Source organism: Triplophysa dalaica, chromosome 1, assembly GCF_015846415.1.
Source record: "Triplophysa dalaica isolate WHDGS20190420 chromosome 1, ASM1584641v1, whole genome shotgun sequence".
Lineage (NCBI taxonomy): Eukaryota > Metazoa > Chordata > Actinopteri > Cypriniformes > Nemacheilidae > Triplophysa > Triplophysa dalaica.
This window is the reverse complement of record NC_079542.1, coordinates 21371138-21387662: the sequence shown is the minus strand read 5'-3', so window position 1 is coordinate 21387662 and position 16525 is coordinate 21371138. Positions and strand designations below refer to the sequence as shown.

The window sequence follows — 16525 nt, the reverse complement described above, 5'->3', positions numbered from 1 at the left end:
TTTTCATGCAGGATTGATATGACAAGAGGTGAACTATCACTTTAACTTAGACAGATGCTATGTTTATTAAATTGGTCCCATATATTTTTTGTGTAGACAATTTGGTGAGCAAATGCAAAAACAAGGATTTATTTAAATTGATTGTTTACATTTTTATTTTCTCGAACAAGTAAAAAAATAAACATCAGGCCATGTTGAGAAAGTTTACTTCTCGGGTGGCGGGGCTTTTTTCTTTACAGCCCGTATCAACGCTTGCTGATAGACCGGATAGAGTTTGTGACAGCCGTCCATGCATGTTCTCACGGCATCTGTCAGTGTGTCTTCCCGCATGTCCCCCTCAGCATTCAAACCAGACACTTGATTTAGATTTGGAAGCAGAGCCAAGGTGACACATCCCTGATTCTCTCCGTACCCCGCCTGCCAGTTCCCGCACTCCTCTGTGTATGACGGATCAACGAGACAAGATTCTCCGTTCTGTCGCAGTGCACAGCCCAACACCACATCGTACATTTCAATGCCGCCATCCGCCAGGGCCATTGAAGCGCATGTAACCGCATGTGCAAGAATCGAGCCATCGTTCTCCAGAACCATGACATTAACTTCGATCTGAGACCGCGGGTATTTGTGCAGGCAAACACCAGGCTGCAAACTCTCTAGCAGCGCCGCGGACAGGTCTCGTTCCTCGCTGCCCTGGATCCAGGCACCTCGTTTTAAACAGGAAAACGGCGCAAGCCTAAAGTCGCAAACGAGACGACCGGTTTTCATGTCCGTTTCATCTTTGCGTTCAATTTCTTTTGGGCCGTAAACCGAACAAATTATCTTTGTGTTTCCAGCCTCAAGGTAAGCAGATCCTTTGGCCTGACTGATGAGTCCGCAACGCGCAAATACTGGCCGGACATCTCCATTCCCTCGGAGACCTTGCCTGCTGCTGCTTTCCGGAACTTTATCAGGGGAAAGAAAAAGTAGCGGGGATTGTGACTCCTCTGGTCCACGAATACGCTTTGTGTCAAATGGCATTTTCAAAGACCACACGTGTTTACGAAGGGAAGTCTTTCAAACGCGATTTTTTTAGAACTTGTTCGAGGCACAAAATGTGGTACGATACTGTCCTGCTCTACCGCCATCTGTCGGATAGGCGTGACATGACAAAGTTAAAGTTCCCTGGCTGACCCAAAACTCGACTGTGACTTCTAATTTCTGCATTTAGAAGTAGGAAAAGGGGACTTAAAAAAAATCACCATTGTTAAACGTTAAAAATCCACGTCAATTATCTTCTGTAATTTGTCCTAAGTCTGATTTATTTATGTATTAATTCGGGTAAGCCCTCTTGACTTTTTGGGGAAAATACATAAAGAAATAACATCAAGCAAGCAAAGCAATGGAAGTTCACAATTTTCTTTCTCATGCTACCTTCACGTGCTCTCGAAAAGTCGATAATTCCCTAATAATTTATATAACGGTGCTTGTAACGTTAATGTTTTACTTATGTAAAATCATTAGTTACATCAATGTTTTATTGTTACCTAATCCAGATGTTACTTCCTGATTGATGTGGGAATAGTAGAATTTCCGAGAGCACGTGAAGGCAAGAGACACGTGCCTCATGACGTCAAATGTTGATACAGGGGGTTAAAAAAGGGTCGCAAAGTTTCACAAAGGCTTTATGTTAACCTTAAATTATCAACGGGAGTTGTTTTTGTTCTAGACAAAATTAAATTGAGGTCGCTTAACGTTACCTGTCGCTCTTCTGTGAAATCAGAAGGAAATTCCTCCTAACATACATCTTTAGGAAAGCAAACATTTGGGCTCGGAGCCCACTGTTACATACGCTAACACGTCTTTACAACATTTCTCACCTTGAGATGACATTTCTAAAGGGTCTTACTTGAGACGAGCCTCGCTCGCTTTATTAAACAGAATAGTGATTTCGGATAAGTGCGCGGGATGCATTGGAAATACAGCTCTCTTTTTAAAAGTGTTGACGCTTCTTATATGCTTATTATTTTAGAGAAGAGAACTTAACATATTTACCTTACAAACTGGAGTATAAGTTCATCTCTAAGACTTGAGCTCGTATTAACCATGGAGGAACTGGCCCGGGAGAGTATACGCAGCATCAGTATCCTGTCCAAACCTGCGCGGGATTCGGACGTCCCGCGGCTCGGCTCGTTTGGGGCCATTTTCATCATGCTTAAATCTGCCCTCGGCGCAGGACTTCTTAACTTTCCATGGGCCTTTGAGAAGGCTGGTGGTGTGTCCACAGCCATCAGTGTGGAGATGGTGTGTTGTATTGTAATTATGACCTATGTAGAGCATTTTTACATTAGGGCAATCAACGTTAAAGGTGCAACGGTGTGATTATTGAATTGAGTATCATTTGCCCAAGGTTCAGCTTCATTCGGGAGAGTGTATAATTTTTCATTCTGAAATACTCTTTAAAACCTGTTACTTGCTGTGCAGTGATTTTTTTGGTAATGAGGAGCACGTTTTCATGTGCTTTTTATATTACATTTGCTGTGGTGTAATTTCTTTATAAAATGAGAAAGTTAAAGCGTTTCACTATTCAACTAGTGTTGTTTGTATTTTTAAGAAAGTATGCTTAATGTGCACATGGGGAGGGGTCCTTATCTTTACAGGGTTACAGCTCTTACTGAGTTATGGCATTGGCATAAGAGTGGCGGTGTGGTCCCAGGGTGGCAGGTTGCTCACCAGGTTTAAGTGTTCTCTTGAAAACTCAAAGTTCCTTACTAGCCTGCCTATAATGTTTAACACAGTGCCGCTAATATTGATATAGCTGGGGAATTACCAATTTGCATTTGAAGACCTTTCTCTCTCTATCAGGTGTCTCTTGTATTTCTGATCAGCGGCTTGATCATTCTTGGCTATGCTTCATCGATTAGCCGGCAAAACACCTATCATGATGTGGTGCGCGAGGTGTGTGGACGAAGGATCGGACATCTGTGTGAAATCTGCTTTGTTTTCAACCTCTTCATGATCTCAGTTGCCTTTCTGGTGGTTGTGCAGGACCAACTGGATAAATGTGAGTTGTGCACTTATGTCTGCTGTACTGTCTTGAAGTCGTTGTGCTCATGTGCACATTAACAGTGTTTGCTTATTTCAGTGTGTCTGTCTCTGTATGAGACGGTGACGGGTGCCACAGAAGAAGAGATGCCATATCATTGGTACACAGATCATCGTTTTGCACTTTTCCTCGTGTGCTTCATTATCATCCTCCCACTTTCAATACCCAAAGAGATCGGCATTCAGAAGTACACCAGGTGTGTGGGAAAAGTTGATAAACTGTATGTTAGTCCCTGAATATCTTACATCATATAAAACTTCCACCAGTTACAAGTCAAGTGAGAAGAACTGTTGTGCATTTTGCATATTTCTCTCCCATCCTGTCTGCTATGTTAACCTATATTCTGTCACATCAAATAGCTTTTTCATGTGTAATACTTATAGTGTTCTGGGGACTCTGGCTGCTACATACCTGGGCGTGGCTGTAATTGTAAAATATTACCTGAAAGATGAGCACACAGCTGACCTCACACCAGAGCACAGTGAAGGGTGAGATTTGAGAGAAGGTCTGAAAATTGATGTTTTATTACATGCACATGTGATTTTGGGTATAATGTATATGTTGGTTTGTCCGTGTAAGTGTATAACAAGAATTTTATACATGTTGTGTTTGGTCAGGTTGGACTCATGGGCTTCCATGTTCAGTGTGGTTCCTACTATCTGTTTTGGTTTCCAGGTCAGATTGTATAAAGAAATCCTGTATTTATTTACATCCGTTTTGAATACTTCCATATAAAGATACTCACACACTTCCTCTTTTGTTCCGTTAATCATTAAGACTACTTAATATACTTATATGTATGCTGTGTTGTTGACTTATGGGTTTATTTGAATTACAGTGTCATGAAGCATCTATTGCCATATACAGCAGCATGCAGAACAAAAAAATCACACACTGGGTCTTTATCTCAGTTACTTCTATGGTTTTCTGCCTGCTAATTTATACTCTCACTGGTGAGTCAAATGTGATAAGTTTTCCCATTTATAGAGCTTGTTGTAATCTTATTTTAATGATATTTGATTTTCAATGTATTCTTACAATAAGAGACTGACACATTTTCACACGTGTGCAGGTGTGTTTGGATTTCTTACATTTGGACGGGAAGTAGCCTCCGATATCCTGATGTCATATCCTGGAAATGATGTAGTGATGATTATTGCTAGGCTGCTCTTTGGAATTTCAATCGTAACAATTTATCCTATAATACTGCTGCTTGGCAGGTACAGTAATAAAGATACTGTAGTATACACTGAAATAACGGCATGCACACACTTATGTGCCAATGATTGTGCCTTGTTCACAGGTCAGTGATTCTAACACAAATATTGCGGTATTGGGAAAGACGGGCTTTGATCACATCTGCGTTTGAGTGTCAGTGCCGTGTAGTTCTGACAATTCTCTGGATCGCTGTGACTCTCCTCATTGCCATATTTGTACCAGACATGAGTGAGGTCATCAGTGTAATCGGGGGAATTAGTGCCTTCTTCATCTTTATTTTTCCTGGTGAGACATTTAATGATACAATCTACAGTCCATTTACCGTCAGTCAAGCATGCGTGCATTCACGCTGATGGTGTTACTGATAAAGCTCACTCTTTGCAGGCCTGTGTCTCATTTTTGCCATGCAGACTGAACCTTTAAATTACAGGATGAGGTGGGTAACATCTGTGTTGTATGTTTTAAGAGACTTCTTATGTCTATTGACTTTACATGTGTTGGCTTTGTTTTCAGTGCTTTCAATGTTGTTAATGTTCATCAAAGCTTTATTTCTGTCGTTTTCAGAAACTTCTTGACGGGTTGGGGAGTGGTTACTGTTATCACAGGAGTTTTTATCTTTGGTCAGAGCACCACTATTGCTGTTATGGAGCTCATCCACAAGTTCTAATCATTGTTTCAACAAATTGTAATATTAAAATTGATTAATAAATATTTTAATTAAATACAATTTGATGGTAAGATCCCATACAGAGATTCATGAAGATGATCTTTTGTTGGCGTTGTGCCTTTGTTTATACCAAATAAAATTATATTTTGTGTGTGTTTTAACAAGAATAAGACATGAATTTAACTGTCTCATATGAAATGTCTGTTTTAGGATTCTATGTAAGAATATAGGCCAAATTTTAATTTAAATAATGATTTTGTTTTAAAAATTGGCAATAACCTAATAAACTAAGTAGACATTTTTTAAAGGTGAGTGTGAAATTGTGGACATTATTCAGTTGACTCCATAAGCACCATGATGTTAAAGTTCACTTCTCATGTACTATTAATATACACAGCTGACGAAAAAAGATCAAATCTAATGGTTTTATTATAAATATCATTATGAATAATCAGCAGCTTTAGTGTATTTTGGCCAGTAGGATTTAACGTTATTTTCCTGTACATGCCAACATAGGCCATGAAAGTTTACAATACAATTTCCATTATAGCCATTAAATGCATTATAATATGGTTTATTATGTCTATTCAACCGGGATGGTTGACTGAAAAAAAGATGAACTAATTCTAAAACGCGGTCACATGACTAGAAACCGGAAGTAATTTTTCCCGTTGTGCTGAGTTTCAGTAGTCGTAGCGCGGAACCCACTCAACCTATTTCGAAGAAAACATCTCTAATGTGTCGATAGCTCTCAACCAACGTAGTTTGTACGAACCGATTGATCACCGTACATATTCTCACATGGATGAAAAGTGTTGAGAGCCTCTGAGGGCACTTATCCGTGTAAAAGGTGGCGGTGATTTTACTGAATTAACGTTAGCAGGCTAGTGGAGCTCCATCATGACAGTGGCGGTGTTTTTCGGCTGTACGTTCATCGCTTTCGGCCCGGCCGTCTCTTTGTTCCTGTTCACCATCGCCCGGGATCCGCTGCGTGTGATTTTCCTCATAGCAGGGTATGTATCGGGGCAAAAACATGGGCATATGGGTTTGCAGGTTCAGTCTCGTGATACAGCATTAAATCTGGCCTGGGAACGACCCATCACATCAGTGGTTGGGATGAAACATCTACGTTTTCTGTGATTTACGACGTAGAAATGTTATACACGCACAGAGTAAACTCGCCGAATCATTATAATAATTGTATTGTAAACATTTTAAGGGAGGGAGTTATGAGCACTACCAAGGGAACTAAGGAATGAGGAAGTTACGTTACTCTAGGAACTTTTAGTGGCACGCAAGGGAAGAATGTGATCGAGCTCCTTTAAAAGCGTCTAGCACTTCAGATCTTATTTTACTTAAAGCCAGCTTTAACAGACATTCAATCAGTTGTGATGTAGAGCCAGAGTTTAATATGGAGATAAGACAATAAAGGTTTCCTGCATTGTACAGAATAATCCAGATCGCATGCATTAGTAATGTTCGCAATGTATGGCAACGCAAGTTACGTCATATTTTCTGTTGTAGGGCATTTTTCTGGCTGGTGTCTTTGCTGCTGTCGTCCCTTGTGTGGTTCATCACAGTTCAGATCAGCAACAAGAACAGCGCCACACAGCAGAGAGGGCTTCTCATTTTCGGAGTCGTGCTCTCTGTGCTGCTTCAAGAGGCATTCAGATTTGGTTACTACAAACTACTAAAGTAAGCATTCACATCCAGTTTCTGTCTTTAAGAGATTCAAGGTTATTAAAAGACTGGCATCCTATGTTGCCAATGTCAGGATTGCAGTGTAAACATCACCTTATTGATTTACAGTGGCATTTATTGTTGGTGTCGTGTGGGTGTTGCATTTCAGCATCACAATGAGTTTTTGTTTTAAATCTGTTATTGGATCTCTCTCACAGGAAAGCAAATGAAGGCCTGTTGTCGCTCAGTCAGGAGGACACCATGCCCATCTCCATGCGGCAGCTAGCATATGGTATACATCAGTCACATGTGATATCAACAGCTGTTACTTTAACTGTGTCTAAGAGCCATTTGTGTGGCTGATTTGCAGTATCCGGACTGGGCTTTGGCTTTATGAGTGGAGCTTTTTCTGTGGTCAACATACTCTCTGACTCCCTGGGTCCGGGAACGGTTGGTATCCATGGCGACTCTCAGCATTACTTCATATCCTCAGGTAATGAGATGCCAACGTGTGGTTAAACCCACAGAAACATATTCATTATGATTGGAAAGTATTAAGCTCCGTGTGTGTTTTTCTTCACAGCTTTTATGACACTGGCTATCATCCTGCTGCATATGTTCTGGGGGGTTGTTTTCTTCGAGGCGTGTGAGCGACAGAGATGGTGGGCTCTTGGAGCTGTGGTGGTCACTCATCTAATAGTATCATGCCTGGTAAATGACGACACGTCATACAGTCAAGTAATAGATAACCAGCAAATGATTGATCTCAAGTGCATCACGTTTCTCTGATGATGGCTTTTATTGTGTATTACAGACCTTTGTAAACCCACACTATCAAGGCAGTCTGATCCCAACCTACATCGTACTTTCTGTCATGGCAGTCTGGGCATTCTCGTGTGCCGGAGGCTCTTTGAGGAACCTCAAACTCTGTCTCACCTGTAAAGATAAAGACTTCCTACTGGCCAATCACAGGCCTAGATAACCCATTGGCTGCAAACGGAACTTTCTCCAAAGACAGACTGACTGAGCCAATAGACCAACAATACGGTTGGCGGCCCTGAACTCCTGTTAACAGGAAGCTTATGGTTGGGATAGTGTGCGTAACAGTTGTTGCGGAGTAAAAGGAATTGAATGTCTGCAGATCTGGCACTTCCTAATCCATTTTTGTTCTGTACCTCATTTTCTGTGTGTGAGCGAGACAAAGCGTCAAAGAGAGAGCTGTTTTATACTAAAGAATTCTGTAAATGTTGAGGGTTGCATTCATGTCTAATATTTACCCCAGTTGGTGGTTTTGAACAATGTCTTGTGTAGAGTCTGCTTTTAAGTTGTTCGTTCTGACGTTTGTGCTACCGGTGATTTTTTCTGTCATTAATAACTTAGCGTCTCCGTTACCATTGTCTCATTACTTATAAGAATTGTTCTAAGGCATTATTCACCTTGTAATTATACGCCGATCAAACACTGGCGTGTAGCATTGTTTTCTATTCAATCTAGTTTAATTCACGTGACTGAGCTTATTTCTTTTGAATGTATATTTTAGCAGACCCATCTCAGCTCTCCTAGAGCATCACATTTTGTCATGTCTCCAAACCCCTGGCACCCGTATGGAAACAGCTTGAATGATAAGTGCAGTGAAGCCACTTTTTAACAACAGGAACCTTTGAATGATATTATTAAACATAAGTTGGTCAGTGAGTGTGTATGGATGTCACTTTGGACTGTCATATGCATAGTTACACTTGGTTGTGAGATATCTGAATTTTCATTCTTATTAAAGTAGCTTGAGCTCAAATCCATCCTTATCTCCACATTCTTTTGCTCATGAAGATATTTCTATGTTCTGTGTTTTTTTACAGGTTTGGGACCAAGCAGGGAAATCTTGCTGAAATTATGATCCATAACCCTAAATCTAACACATTATGGCCCAGTTTCACAGACAAGGCTTGAGGGTATTCCCAGACTAAAGTGAATGTTGGAGCCGTCTTAACTTAAAATATATATTGCCCTGACATTTCCCAAAATACATTAGTACCATTTTTTTTGGCTCAAGATGCAAACCTGTGATTTTTTTCTTAGGCATTTTACATAAGCAACTTAAAAATATTAATTTAAATAAGGCATAGTCCTGGCCTAAACTAATCTTTGTCTGTGAAACTAGGCCTAAATTATCGTTCTTATTCAAAATATACAAAAAAATCGAGCCCGAACTGTTTGAACATTTATCATGAAACGTCTAAAAAGAACCACTTTTTTTCATTTGTTGCTTCAGGCTTGGCTTCAATGAAACAGATAACAGGCAGGTTAGATGGAAACATGTATTGCATCTGACATAAGAAACCTGGTTTAGGCTTTTCAAAATTCAAATAAATACAGATACTCATGTAAAACAATTTCCTAATGAAGCATTATACATAATGTACAATATTCTTTTCTCCATTATTCTATACATATTCTAAAATGAATCAATTTCATGCAGAATATTCTGAAAAAAGGCAGAGCCAAAAAATAGTGGCGAAAGAGAAAAAAAAACACGTCTGTGTGTTGTGTGTAAACAAATTGTACTGCCCATTCATGTTCTGCTAAAAACAAAATGTGAAAATAAAAACACTGAATTATGTGTTTAAGATGTTTTCGTGAAAATGTTTTTGAATCATAAAAATCATAAAAGCCTGCACCGAATCCTAAACAAAGTCCATGTGCTTGTGTAAGTTTGGGATGTCAGTAATCTGTATCCGACCCCTCTGCATTGTCCACGTTGCGGGACAACATGTAGTTGTCCATATCAATAGAACGGCAGTTATTAATAGCGTAACGCAGCCGCTCCGCCATCACCGATTGGCTAGAGTAAGGAGGGAGGCGGAGCTGGAAGAAACACGTCTGAGAGGTGGGAAGACTGTCGTATGGCTGAAAGAGAAAAGAATGACACAATATAACACACACACACACCTAAATACTTCACACAGACACACTGAATCTTACCCGGTCCACCTTCATGATCTGAAATCTCTGAGAGATGTCTGCAGTGTTGGCCGGCAGACGGGAACGTCCAGAGACGAAGCGCATGAACAGCACTCGCTCTTCATTGGAGAACTCCTCCAGCGTCTGCCAGAACCACTGCACCAGCTGCTGCTGCTCATCTACCTCCCTGTACCGGACCACCTTCTTTAAAACCTCAACGCTGATCTCTGGCAGCCCGCACACCATCTGCTCCAGCTGCCGTGCTGTTAGTAAGGAAAGCAAGGGAACGGGGACGATCCATGACATGCCCTCTCGTACCGCCGCCACCTGACAGATACAATGGGGAATGTGAAAGTTGAGACACATTTCATTGTGAACTTGCTGATTGAATTACAAGTTATTGTCTTCTAACAGTGGGTGTAGATAGAATTTGACATTATTGGGTCAAACACAAACCTGCCGATCCATTTCATGAAGTCGATATTCAATGGCACGTTCCACATATTCCTTTCTGTTAGAGAAGGTCAATGGTATGCTGTTCCCACCTGGGATGATGGGAACCATCTTTCCATCTGCACTTTGACCAACAAATGAATCCAGAGGAATCATCTGTTATAAAGAAAAGAAAGACCATGTCAAATGAACATTCAAACAATCAGAAGTTTTTAATTCACTATGTCCAATGTGTCTCAGTTGAGATAATGAATAAATAAAAACAGTTTGTCAATTAAGCATAGTGTGTTGTTGAACAATTATTGCTGACCAAGCCTGCAATAAAAGCTTTTAAGTCCCCCAATCCAGAAAATGCACTTTTAAATGTGTACAGAACCACCCTAGAAGGAAAAAAATCCACCTATTTTTTTCATTTAAATCGCCAATAAACCTCAACTGTCCTCTTAAACGAGCTGTTGGCATTCTCTCAGTAACCCTTAATATTAGATTTTTTAAAAGGGCTAGATTAGAGGGCCTTTAAAACATAAAAATAAAATGACTAAACATGTTGTCATGATAAAACCACTGTTGCGTAACTATAAAAAAAAACCCTACAAGGTTATATTTCCCTAAAAATGATGAGCATTATATCGTGTATCATGACAGTAATTTTGGATTTATTTGTGTTTCTCAATGTGTTCTACGGGTGGCTTCTTCACCTCATGGAAGTTTTGCTCTGTGATGCCGCTGTCCTCCAGGTGCAAGATGCTGTTAAGGGTCTGCACATAGAGCAGATCCACCTCCTCAAGGTCCTCCAGGGTCAGGGGAATACAGCAGAGCTGCTTCCACACCATTGGAGCCAGATGCAAGTCTAAAGGCTTCTTAGTGCGGATGGCCACTCCCATCAGAATCCCCAGAAACTTAAACTGCAACAACTGGTCTTCCAGACAGGCTGAGGGGTTCAGCAAGAACCTGAAAACACAAAGATCATAACTCTAACAAATGCATCTGCCTGATGATCAGTCAAGCAACTGGTTTATTTTAATGCAATAAAAAACCTCTAATGCAATCTTCTCACCTGTCTCGGTTGTAGCCCGCCTCTGCTGCAGCATTGGGTGAAGGAATAAGAAGATCCACCACTCCAGTCTCCAGCTCCTACATGCAGAGACATGCACGCTTAATTAAATAATTACTTCCATATTATTTTTCAGCACATTTCTTTCAGATAAATCATACTTTCGTCAATCGGCAATCTGAAAATAAAATGAAGGATTATAACCCACCTGACACATTTCTGTAATTGTGTCATCAAACACTCCTCCAGCATCATCTGCCCCTTCCCCCACAAGTTTTACTTTCCAGGCACGGGATGGCAGTCTCAAATCTGACGCGTTCAGTTTCACAACCTGCCTGGCAATCTGGACAAAGATGGGTTTACACTTCCTCCCCCTGACAGAAAACGATATAGAGGGGGGAAATAAAACATTAGCAGAATCTGAAATGTTTCTTACATTTTAGCTTTAATGTGAAGAAAAAGAGGTAAAAACTGGACTTAATCTTAAGGGCTCTGACTGACCTTGTGGAAATTCTTTTGACTGTGATCTGCGGTCCGTAATTCTTGCCCTGCACCATTGTTTTCCCTATAGAGCGCACCATGGGGAGTGTGTAAACTCTAGGGGCCAGCAGGGGTCTCAACTGACCCTGGACTATACCCCACGTTCCAGCATTATAGCGTGATGTGCAGCTCTGCAACATTACCATAGAATCATGAGGCTTTAGGATATAACAGTGTGTGTGTAGAACAGATTGAATGTAGCTGACAAGTGTGAATACCTGGTTGTTGGGGCTGAGATTGAGCAGTCTCCAAGAAGAATACATGAGGTCAGAGAAGTGGTAGAGCAGACGGAGTCTGGCTCTCAGAGCCTCCATACTGACCTCTCTTAAAGCACTGTACTGTGGAGGCACACACACGGGCAAACCCAGCTGCAGAGGCACTGATGAACCTGATCATAAAAATGAGCTCAAATCAGACTGGTGCTCATTTATTTGAAACGTTTGACTGATGCACACACCAAGTGTGAAAAAAGTACCTGGAGCACGTGGCGGTACAGGAGGTGCGGTCCATGCTGCACTGTGACAGCGTCCCGCTGAGATCTGTAGGATGTTATTCCCCTGCAAAGCAGTCAGAAGGGTCGGCTCTCTGACATGGTTGGTGTGGCCCAAGCCCAGCTTTAAACACAAAGATGTTACAAAGTTTGAATCATCTAGAACATAAGATTTAGGTCAACTGTGCCTTTTAAATCTGTGATATTCCATCAAACACACCTGTCCCTCGGAGTTGCTCCCCCAGGCATAAACATCTCCAGTTGATGAGAGTGCAAGTGTGTGCTCCGCCCCAACAGCCACATCCTCCATGAACACACCCATCAGAGCAGGAACCTGCTGAGGTCGATTATGATTCCGTGCTCGGCCCTCCGGCAGACCAATCAAACGATCTAAAGTCATTACAGCAGAAATCAGGACAAAATCTAAACTTCAGCACATCTTCAAGCAGAGCACCCAAAAATATGAACAACTCGCAATTGTTCCCCTCCAGGGAAATCTTTAGCAAAAGGCGATAAGATTTATTTAAGCTACCTTATTGCTTTTATAAATGGCATGACTGAAATATTAACACCATTATAATAGTTTTTTTAATTAAATGTCATCCTGTCACAACAAGATATAGTCCTTAACATGCTGCTCAGCCTCTTCTGCCGTATCGCAAGATGGAAATCCATGTGTGCGCATGACTTACCCTGCCCAAAAGTGTAGACATTTCCATCTTTGGTTAGAGCAACAGAGAACTGAGTCCCACATGCCACCTTCTTTATTCCAATTCCACACAAAACATCCACTTTCTGTCAAACAAGAACACACATACTTCATGACACATTGTACTGAGATCAGAATTGTAATGTAATGTAATAAGATTAGTGTATTTCTTTTGTGTTTGTGAAAAGTTTAAGCAATTTTACCTGTGGAGATGATTTGGCTGTGGAGTTTCCCAGTCCCAGTTTGCCATAGTCTCCATCACCAAAGGCCCATACACTCATTCCATCAGCCGATATAGCCAGAGTGTGATTCAACCCACATGCAACCTATGAACATGTTCATGTATATGTTCAAATATTTTCAGACACTAGAAATAATGTTCACGCTACATCTATTTACATGCTCTAGCTAGAATTTATTGAGGTTTACCTGTCCAACCTGGTGACCTTCCAGAGCAATAACTTTTTCTGGCAGTTTTTTGTTAGATGTGTTACCAAGCCCCAGTCTGCCGTAGTCTCCATTACCAAAAGAAAAGAGCTTTCCATCTGCAGTCACTACAGCTGAGTGCTTAAAGCCACATGACATCTACACACAATTATACAACAAAAGAAAATTGTCTACTGGAGGTGAGTGAATGAAAGTAAATACATCCACTGAGCATAAACAGCATAAACAGGACTATGCAGCTTATTTTTTAATTATGTGTTTCTGACCTGCACCACTTCCTCTCCCTGTAGCGCTTCTATCTGCCGTGGTCTGCGCTGTCTGTCGCTGTTGCCATGGCCGAGTTTTCCGTAATCTCCATCTCCCCAGCTGAACACCTCTCCGCTCTCAGTTAAAGCCATTGAATGACCATCAGACCCACAAGATGTGACCAGCTGAGTCACCACAAATCCTGTACAAACACACATTGCAGACACAGATTTGTACAGATCTTAAACACACTAATATTAAGATCAACCTTAAGTAAAATGCATGTCTGTCAACCTCCGAAGACCACCTGAGACCCCTAAAGTTGCAACCATGTGCAGGTAATTGTTGCTTGCCTTGAAGTGCTGATATGACAGTGAGGACGTGTAGATCGTCTGAATTTCCTTGTCCGAGGCGTCCGTAACTTCCTTCTCCGCACGCAGACACCGTTCCATTGGCTTGGATCACAAATGTGCAGTTCTGCCCACAAACCACCTGACGATACATAAATAAGGAAATAAATACTACCTTTCAGCGAGTGTCATTCGTGTGTGTTTGTGATCATTTACATGCATACCTGCTGGGCTTGAGAGAAAGAGGGAGCGAGAGTTGGCACCAGAATGTTTCGCCCAGCCTCGGCAAGCTGCCCATGCCTGCCAGCACCCCATAAAAACACGTCACACTTTCCCCCGAGGTGCCAGTCCTTAAAGACACAGCCGCACATTTGAAACATTTACACATTTAGAACAGTGATTATGTATCAATATTTGTTTTGTGCTGTTAGTTTTTCTCTCACTTCTGGTCTGGAAATGGCCCAAGACATGATCTGCTCATCCACCCCACACACCCATTTGCTGTTATCCTGTGTGTACATAACCAACAAAATGTAGATTTCATAATGTTTAAACATAAAAAGATTTTATATTCTGATGTGTGTTGATCACTCTCACCATAAGCAGTGCCAGTTTGTCCGTGGCCACGGGCTCCAGATCCGGTACGATAAAAGACTCAGGAAAGGTGATTCCACGTGCGAGAGCCTCTGCCGTTTTAACAGTGGTGGAGAAGCAGTGAAGCCACGCCCACTCAGTGCTTGACCAGGAGCCGGGGGAGGGCGAGGTGGTGGTGCCAGGCTCAGGTGGGCAGTGGGCCAGGTGAGGTTGAACGGGTGGGTGACACAGCAGAGCGTCTAACTGGAGACCCACCGCCAGAGACGCAAGGCACTGCATGTAAGGACTGTGAACAAGCTGCTCACCGCAAACTACGTGAGGCTAAGGAACAAATGAATGTGATTACAGAAACTACAAACGACCACAGTGAACATCATCCTGTTGGTATTCTTTTATTTTCCATGAAAAGTGTTTGTTAAACTGATTTAGTGTTCAGTATTAGTGTGCGAGTACCTTCTCATATGCGTACTGCTCCTGAAGCATGATGGGAAGTCTCTCCAGAAAGGCCCTCATGCATGGAGCCATGTTCAATCCCACAACGCCCTGTTTCTTTAGAGCCGTGCGGCAGGTTGCCAACACATGATTGGTTGCCATGAACTCAGCTGAGCAATTCACCACCAACACATCCTACAAAAGAAACTTCAGTACTTTCATCTACTCTATGTACAGGAGTTGCCAAAAGTGATGTCGTGAGCACCTCAGGTTTGATTAAACCATCAAAACATGAAGTGTATTGTACAAAAAATATATATATATTTGGTAATAATTGCAAACTTGAGAATATTGGGGAATTTGACCCATTGAAATCTTCACAATCCTTACTTAAAATCTATGAAAATGTTCTGAACAGGAAATGTTCAGGATTTTCTTACCATAGAGCGATTGGAGCAGATAGCCACACCTACATCAGGGATCCAAACAGTGTTGTGTATAGCTCCTGATCCAGTAACTACAGTCTGCAACACTGATCCATCCTAGATATTCCAACACGCATACATTTATCTCACAATGGTCTTAAGTTTGTTACTTCGCCTATACACAATTGTAAAGACTTACCCGTAATGACCAGATGTTCAACAGTCCACCAACCCCTCCAGACACCAGTGCCAGCCCATCTGGACTGAACGCCACTGTCCGAACGGGAGTCATGTGACCTCGCAGCTGGAATACGCACAGTGCTCCTTCACACCGCTGTGGGTCCAGCTGGAGAGTTGTGGAACACAATTATCTTACAGCCTCAGTAAATCATAAGAAATGGCACAGTGGGTATATTTATAATTCAGAGATGTACTCGTGTGCTACCATCAGTTTGGACTTGGATTCTGTTTCCCACCATGCATCAGGGCAGGCAGTGCTGGACTGTGAATATGATGAAGGGTCCTGTGGTACAGTCCACACAGATACCAGACCATTCTGACAACATCTGCAATCCATAAAAATCCACTCATTAGAATATAATTGCATCAGACATTCTCATGCATTTTTCTCATGCGTGCCTGTTTGGACATACGTGGCAAACATGTTGAGAGGTTTAGGTCCTTGACCAGGCAGGTTACACCAAACAACCGCATTGACAACAGCAGGGTGGGTAATGCTTTGCAGACAAGCCCAACTTTGGCTCAAACCTGTCCCCGATCCCGTCCAGAGACGCACAATCTCCTCTTTGGCACAGCTGAGCAACACTTGTCCACCCGGAGCCCAACGCAATGAACTGATACTTTCCTACACACACAAGATAAACATAACACAAGTTAATTCATTTTCAAAGTGTATAAGTATGTGTATATGTGTTGTTTATATTGTAAATCGTGATGAACCTTGTGAGCATCAATGACCACCACAGATCCATTTTCTAAGGGCTCCTTAGAACCAACCAGAAGCTTTCCATCTGCATATCCAACTGCGAAAGGACGGTCCTCACTGTACCATGCAATTTGCATCACAGCCACTGTAAAGAACAGCAAAAGACACATACATATACACATAAAGGTCTTATTTCCTTGATTTAAACATATATAGTAGCGTGTGCTTGGATGT

The 16525-nt window shown here is 41.7% G+C and overlaps 4 protein-coding genes across 7 annotated transcripts in view; 2 read left to right on the top strand and 2 right to left on the bottom strand.

Moving 5' to 3' along the window:
* Positions 1 to 137: 137 nt before the first annotated feature.
* exosc6 (exosome component 6) lies at positions 138 to 1160 on the bottom strand. Its single transcript, XM_056751740.1, has one exon. The coding sequence runs from the start codon at positions 1015 to 1017 to the stop codon at positions 205 to 207; it is 813 nt and encodes a 270-aa protein (XP_056607718.1). The 5' UTR covers positions 1018 to 1160; the 3' UTR covers positions 138 to 204.
* Positions 1161 to 1432: 272 nt separating this feature from the next.
* slc38a8b (solute carrier family 38 member 8b) lies at positions 1433 to 5224 on the top strand. Its single transcript, XM_056751713.1, has 10 exons — positions 1433 to 2280; positions 2842 to 3040; positions 3122 to 3278; positions 3466 to 3570; positions 3700 to 3757; positions 3921 to 4035; positions 4155 to 4302; positions 4386 to 4585; positions 4685 to 4736; positions 4865 to 5224. The coding sequence occupies exons 1-10, from the start codon at positions 2083 to 2085 to the stop codon at positions 4965 to 4967; spliced, it is 1335 nt and encodes a 444-aa protein (XP_056607691.1). The 5' UTR covers positions 1433 to 2082; the 3' UTR covers positions 4968 to 5224.
* A 410-nt stretch (positions 5225 to 5634) lies between these two features.
* Positions 5635 to 8443, top strand: aph1b (APH1B gamma secretase subunit). Its single transcript, XM_056758921.1, has 6 exons — positions 5635 to 5980; positions 6492 to 6662; positions 6866 to 6939; positions 7018 to 7140; positions 7231 to 7358; positions 7462 to 8443. The coding sequence occupies exons 1-6, from the start codon at positions 5868 to 5870 to the stop codon at positions 7627 to 7629; spliced, it is 777 nt and encodes a 258-aa protein (XP_056614899.1). The 5' UTR covers positions 5635 to 5867; the 3' UTR covers positions 7630 to 8443.
* Positions 8444 to 8852: 409 nt separating this feature from the next.
* herc1 (HECT and RLD domain containing E3 ubiquitin protein ligase family member 1) overlaps positions 8853 to 16525 on the bottom strand; it is a 34727-nt gene continuing 27054 nt past the window's right edge. For all 4 annotated transcript variants that reach the window (XM_056758874.1, XM_056758898.1, XM_056758881.1 and 1 more), the window contains exons 55-78: positions 16306 to 16436; positions 15999 to 16210; positions 15791 to 15911; positions 15545 to 15691; positions 15361 to 15462; positions 14942 to 15115; positions 14492 to 14809; positions 14338 to 14403; positions 14119 to 14244; positions 13898 to 14036; positions 13565 to 13746; positions 13281 to 13436; positions 13055 to 13177; positions 12835 to 12937; positions 12363 to 12532; positions 12128 to 12266; positions 11871 to 12040; positions 11614 to 11783; positions 11321 to 11486; positions 11116 to 11192; positions 10757 to 11009; positions 10062 to 10214; positions 9627 to 9932; positions 8853 to 9551 (exon numbers count right to left, since the gene is read on the bottom strand). In XM_056758874.1, coding sequence (XP_056614852.1) covers positions 9366 to 9551; positions 9627 to 9932; positions 10062 to 10214; positions 10757 to 11009; positions 11116 to 11192; positions 11321 to 11486; positions 11614 to 11783; positions 11871 to 12040; positions 12128 to 12266; positions 12363 to 12532; positions 12835 to 12937; positions 13055 to 13177; positions 13281 to 13436; positions 13565 to 13746; positions 13898 to 14036; positions 14119 to 14244; positions 14338 to 14403; positions 14492 to 14809; positions 14942 to 15115; positions 15361 to 15462; positions 15545 to 15691; positions 15791 to 15911; positions 15999 to 16210; positions 16306 to 16436 — 3890 coding nt within the window. In that variant the 3' untranslated portion in view covers positions 8853 to 9365. The remainder of the gene's footprint in view (positions 9552 to 9626; positions 9933 to 10061; positions 10215 to 10756; positions 11010 to 11115; positions 11193 to 11320; positions 11487 to 11613; positions 11784 to 11870; positions 12041 to 12127; positions 12267 to 12362; positions 12533 to 12834; positions 12938 to 13054; positions 13178 to 13280; positions 13437 to 13564; positions 13747 to 13897; positions 14037 to 14118; positions 14245 to 14337; positions 14404 to 14491; positions 14810 to 14941; positions 15116 to 15360; positions 15463 to 15544; positions 15692 to 15790; positions 15912 to 15998; positions 16211 to 16305; positions 16437 to 16525) is intronic.

What these genes read in the sequence shown, in the direction of transcription:
- aph1b (XM_056758921.1), top strand. Translation starts at nt 5,868, where the DNA reads ATGACAGTGGCGGTGTTTTTCGGCTGTACGTTCATCGCTTTCGGCCCG. An exon ending in GTGATTTTCCTCATAGCAGG is followed by an intron (nt 5,981 to 6,491) that starts GTATGTATCGGG and finishes TTTCTGTTGTAG; the next exon opens with GGCATTTTTCTGGCTGGTGT. An exon ending in GGTTACTACAAACTACTAAA is followed by an intron (nt 6,663 to 6,865) that starts GTAAGCATTCAC and finishes TCTCTCTCACAG; the next exon opens with GAAAGCAAATGAAGGCCTGT.
- slc38a8b (XM_056751713.1), top strand. Translation starts at nt 2,083, where the DNA reads ATGGAGGAACTGGCCCGGGAGAGTATACGCAGCATCAGTATCCTGTCC. An exon ending in GGCATTCAGAAGTACACCAG is followed by an intron (nt 3,279 to 3,465) that starts GTGTGTGGGAAA and finishes TAATACTTATAG; the next exon opens with TGTTCTGGGGACTCTGGCTG. An exon ending in ACACCAGAGCACAGTGAAGG is followed by an intron (nt 3,571 to 3,699) that starts GTGAGATTTGAG and finishes GTGTTTGGTCAG; the next exon opens with GTTGGACTCATGGGCTTCCA.
- exosc6 (XM_056751740.1), bottom strand. Translation starts at nt 1,017, where the DNA reads ATGCCATTTGACACAAAGCGTATTCGTGGACCAGAGGAGTCACAATCC.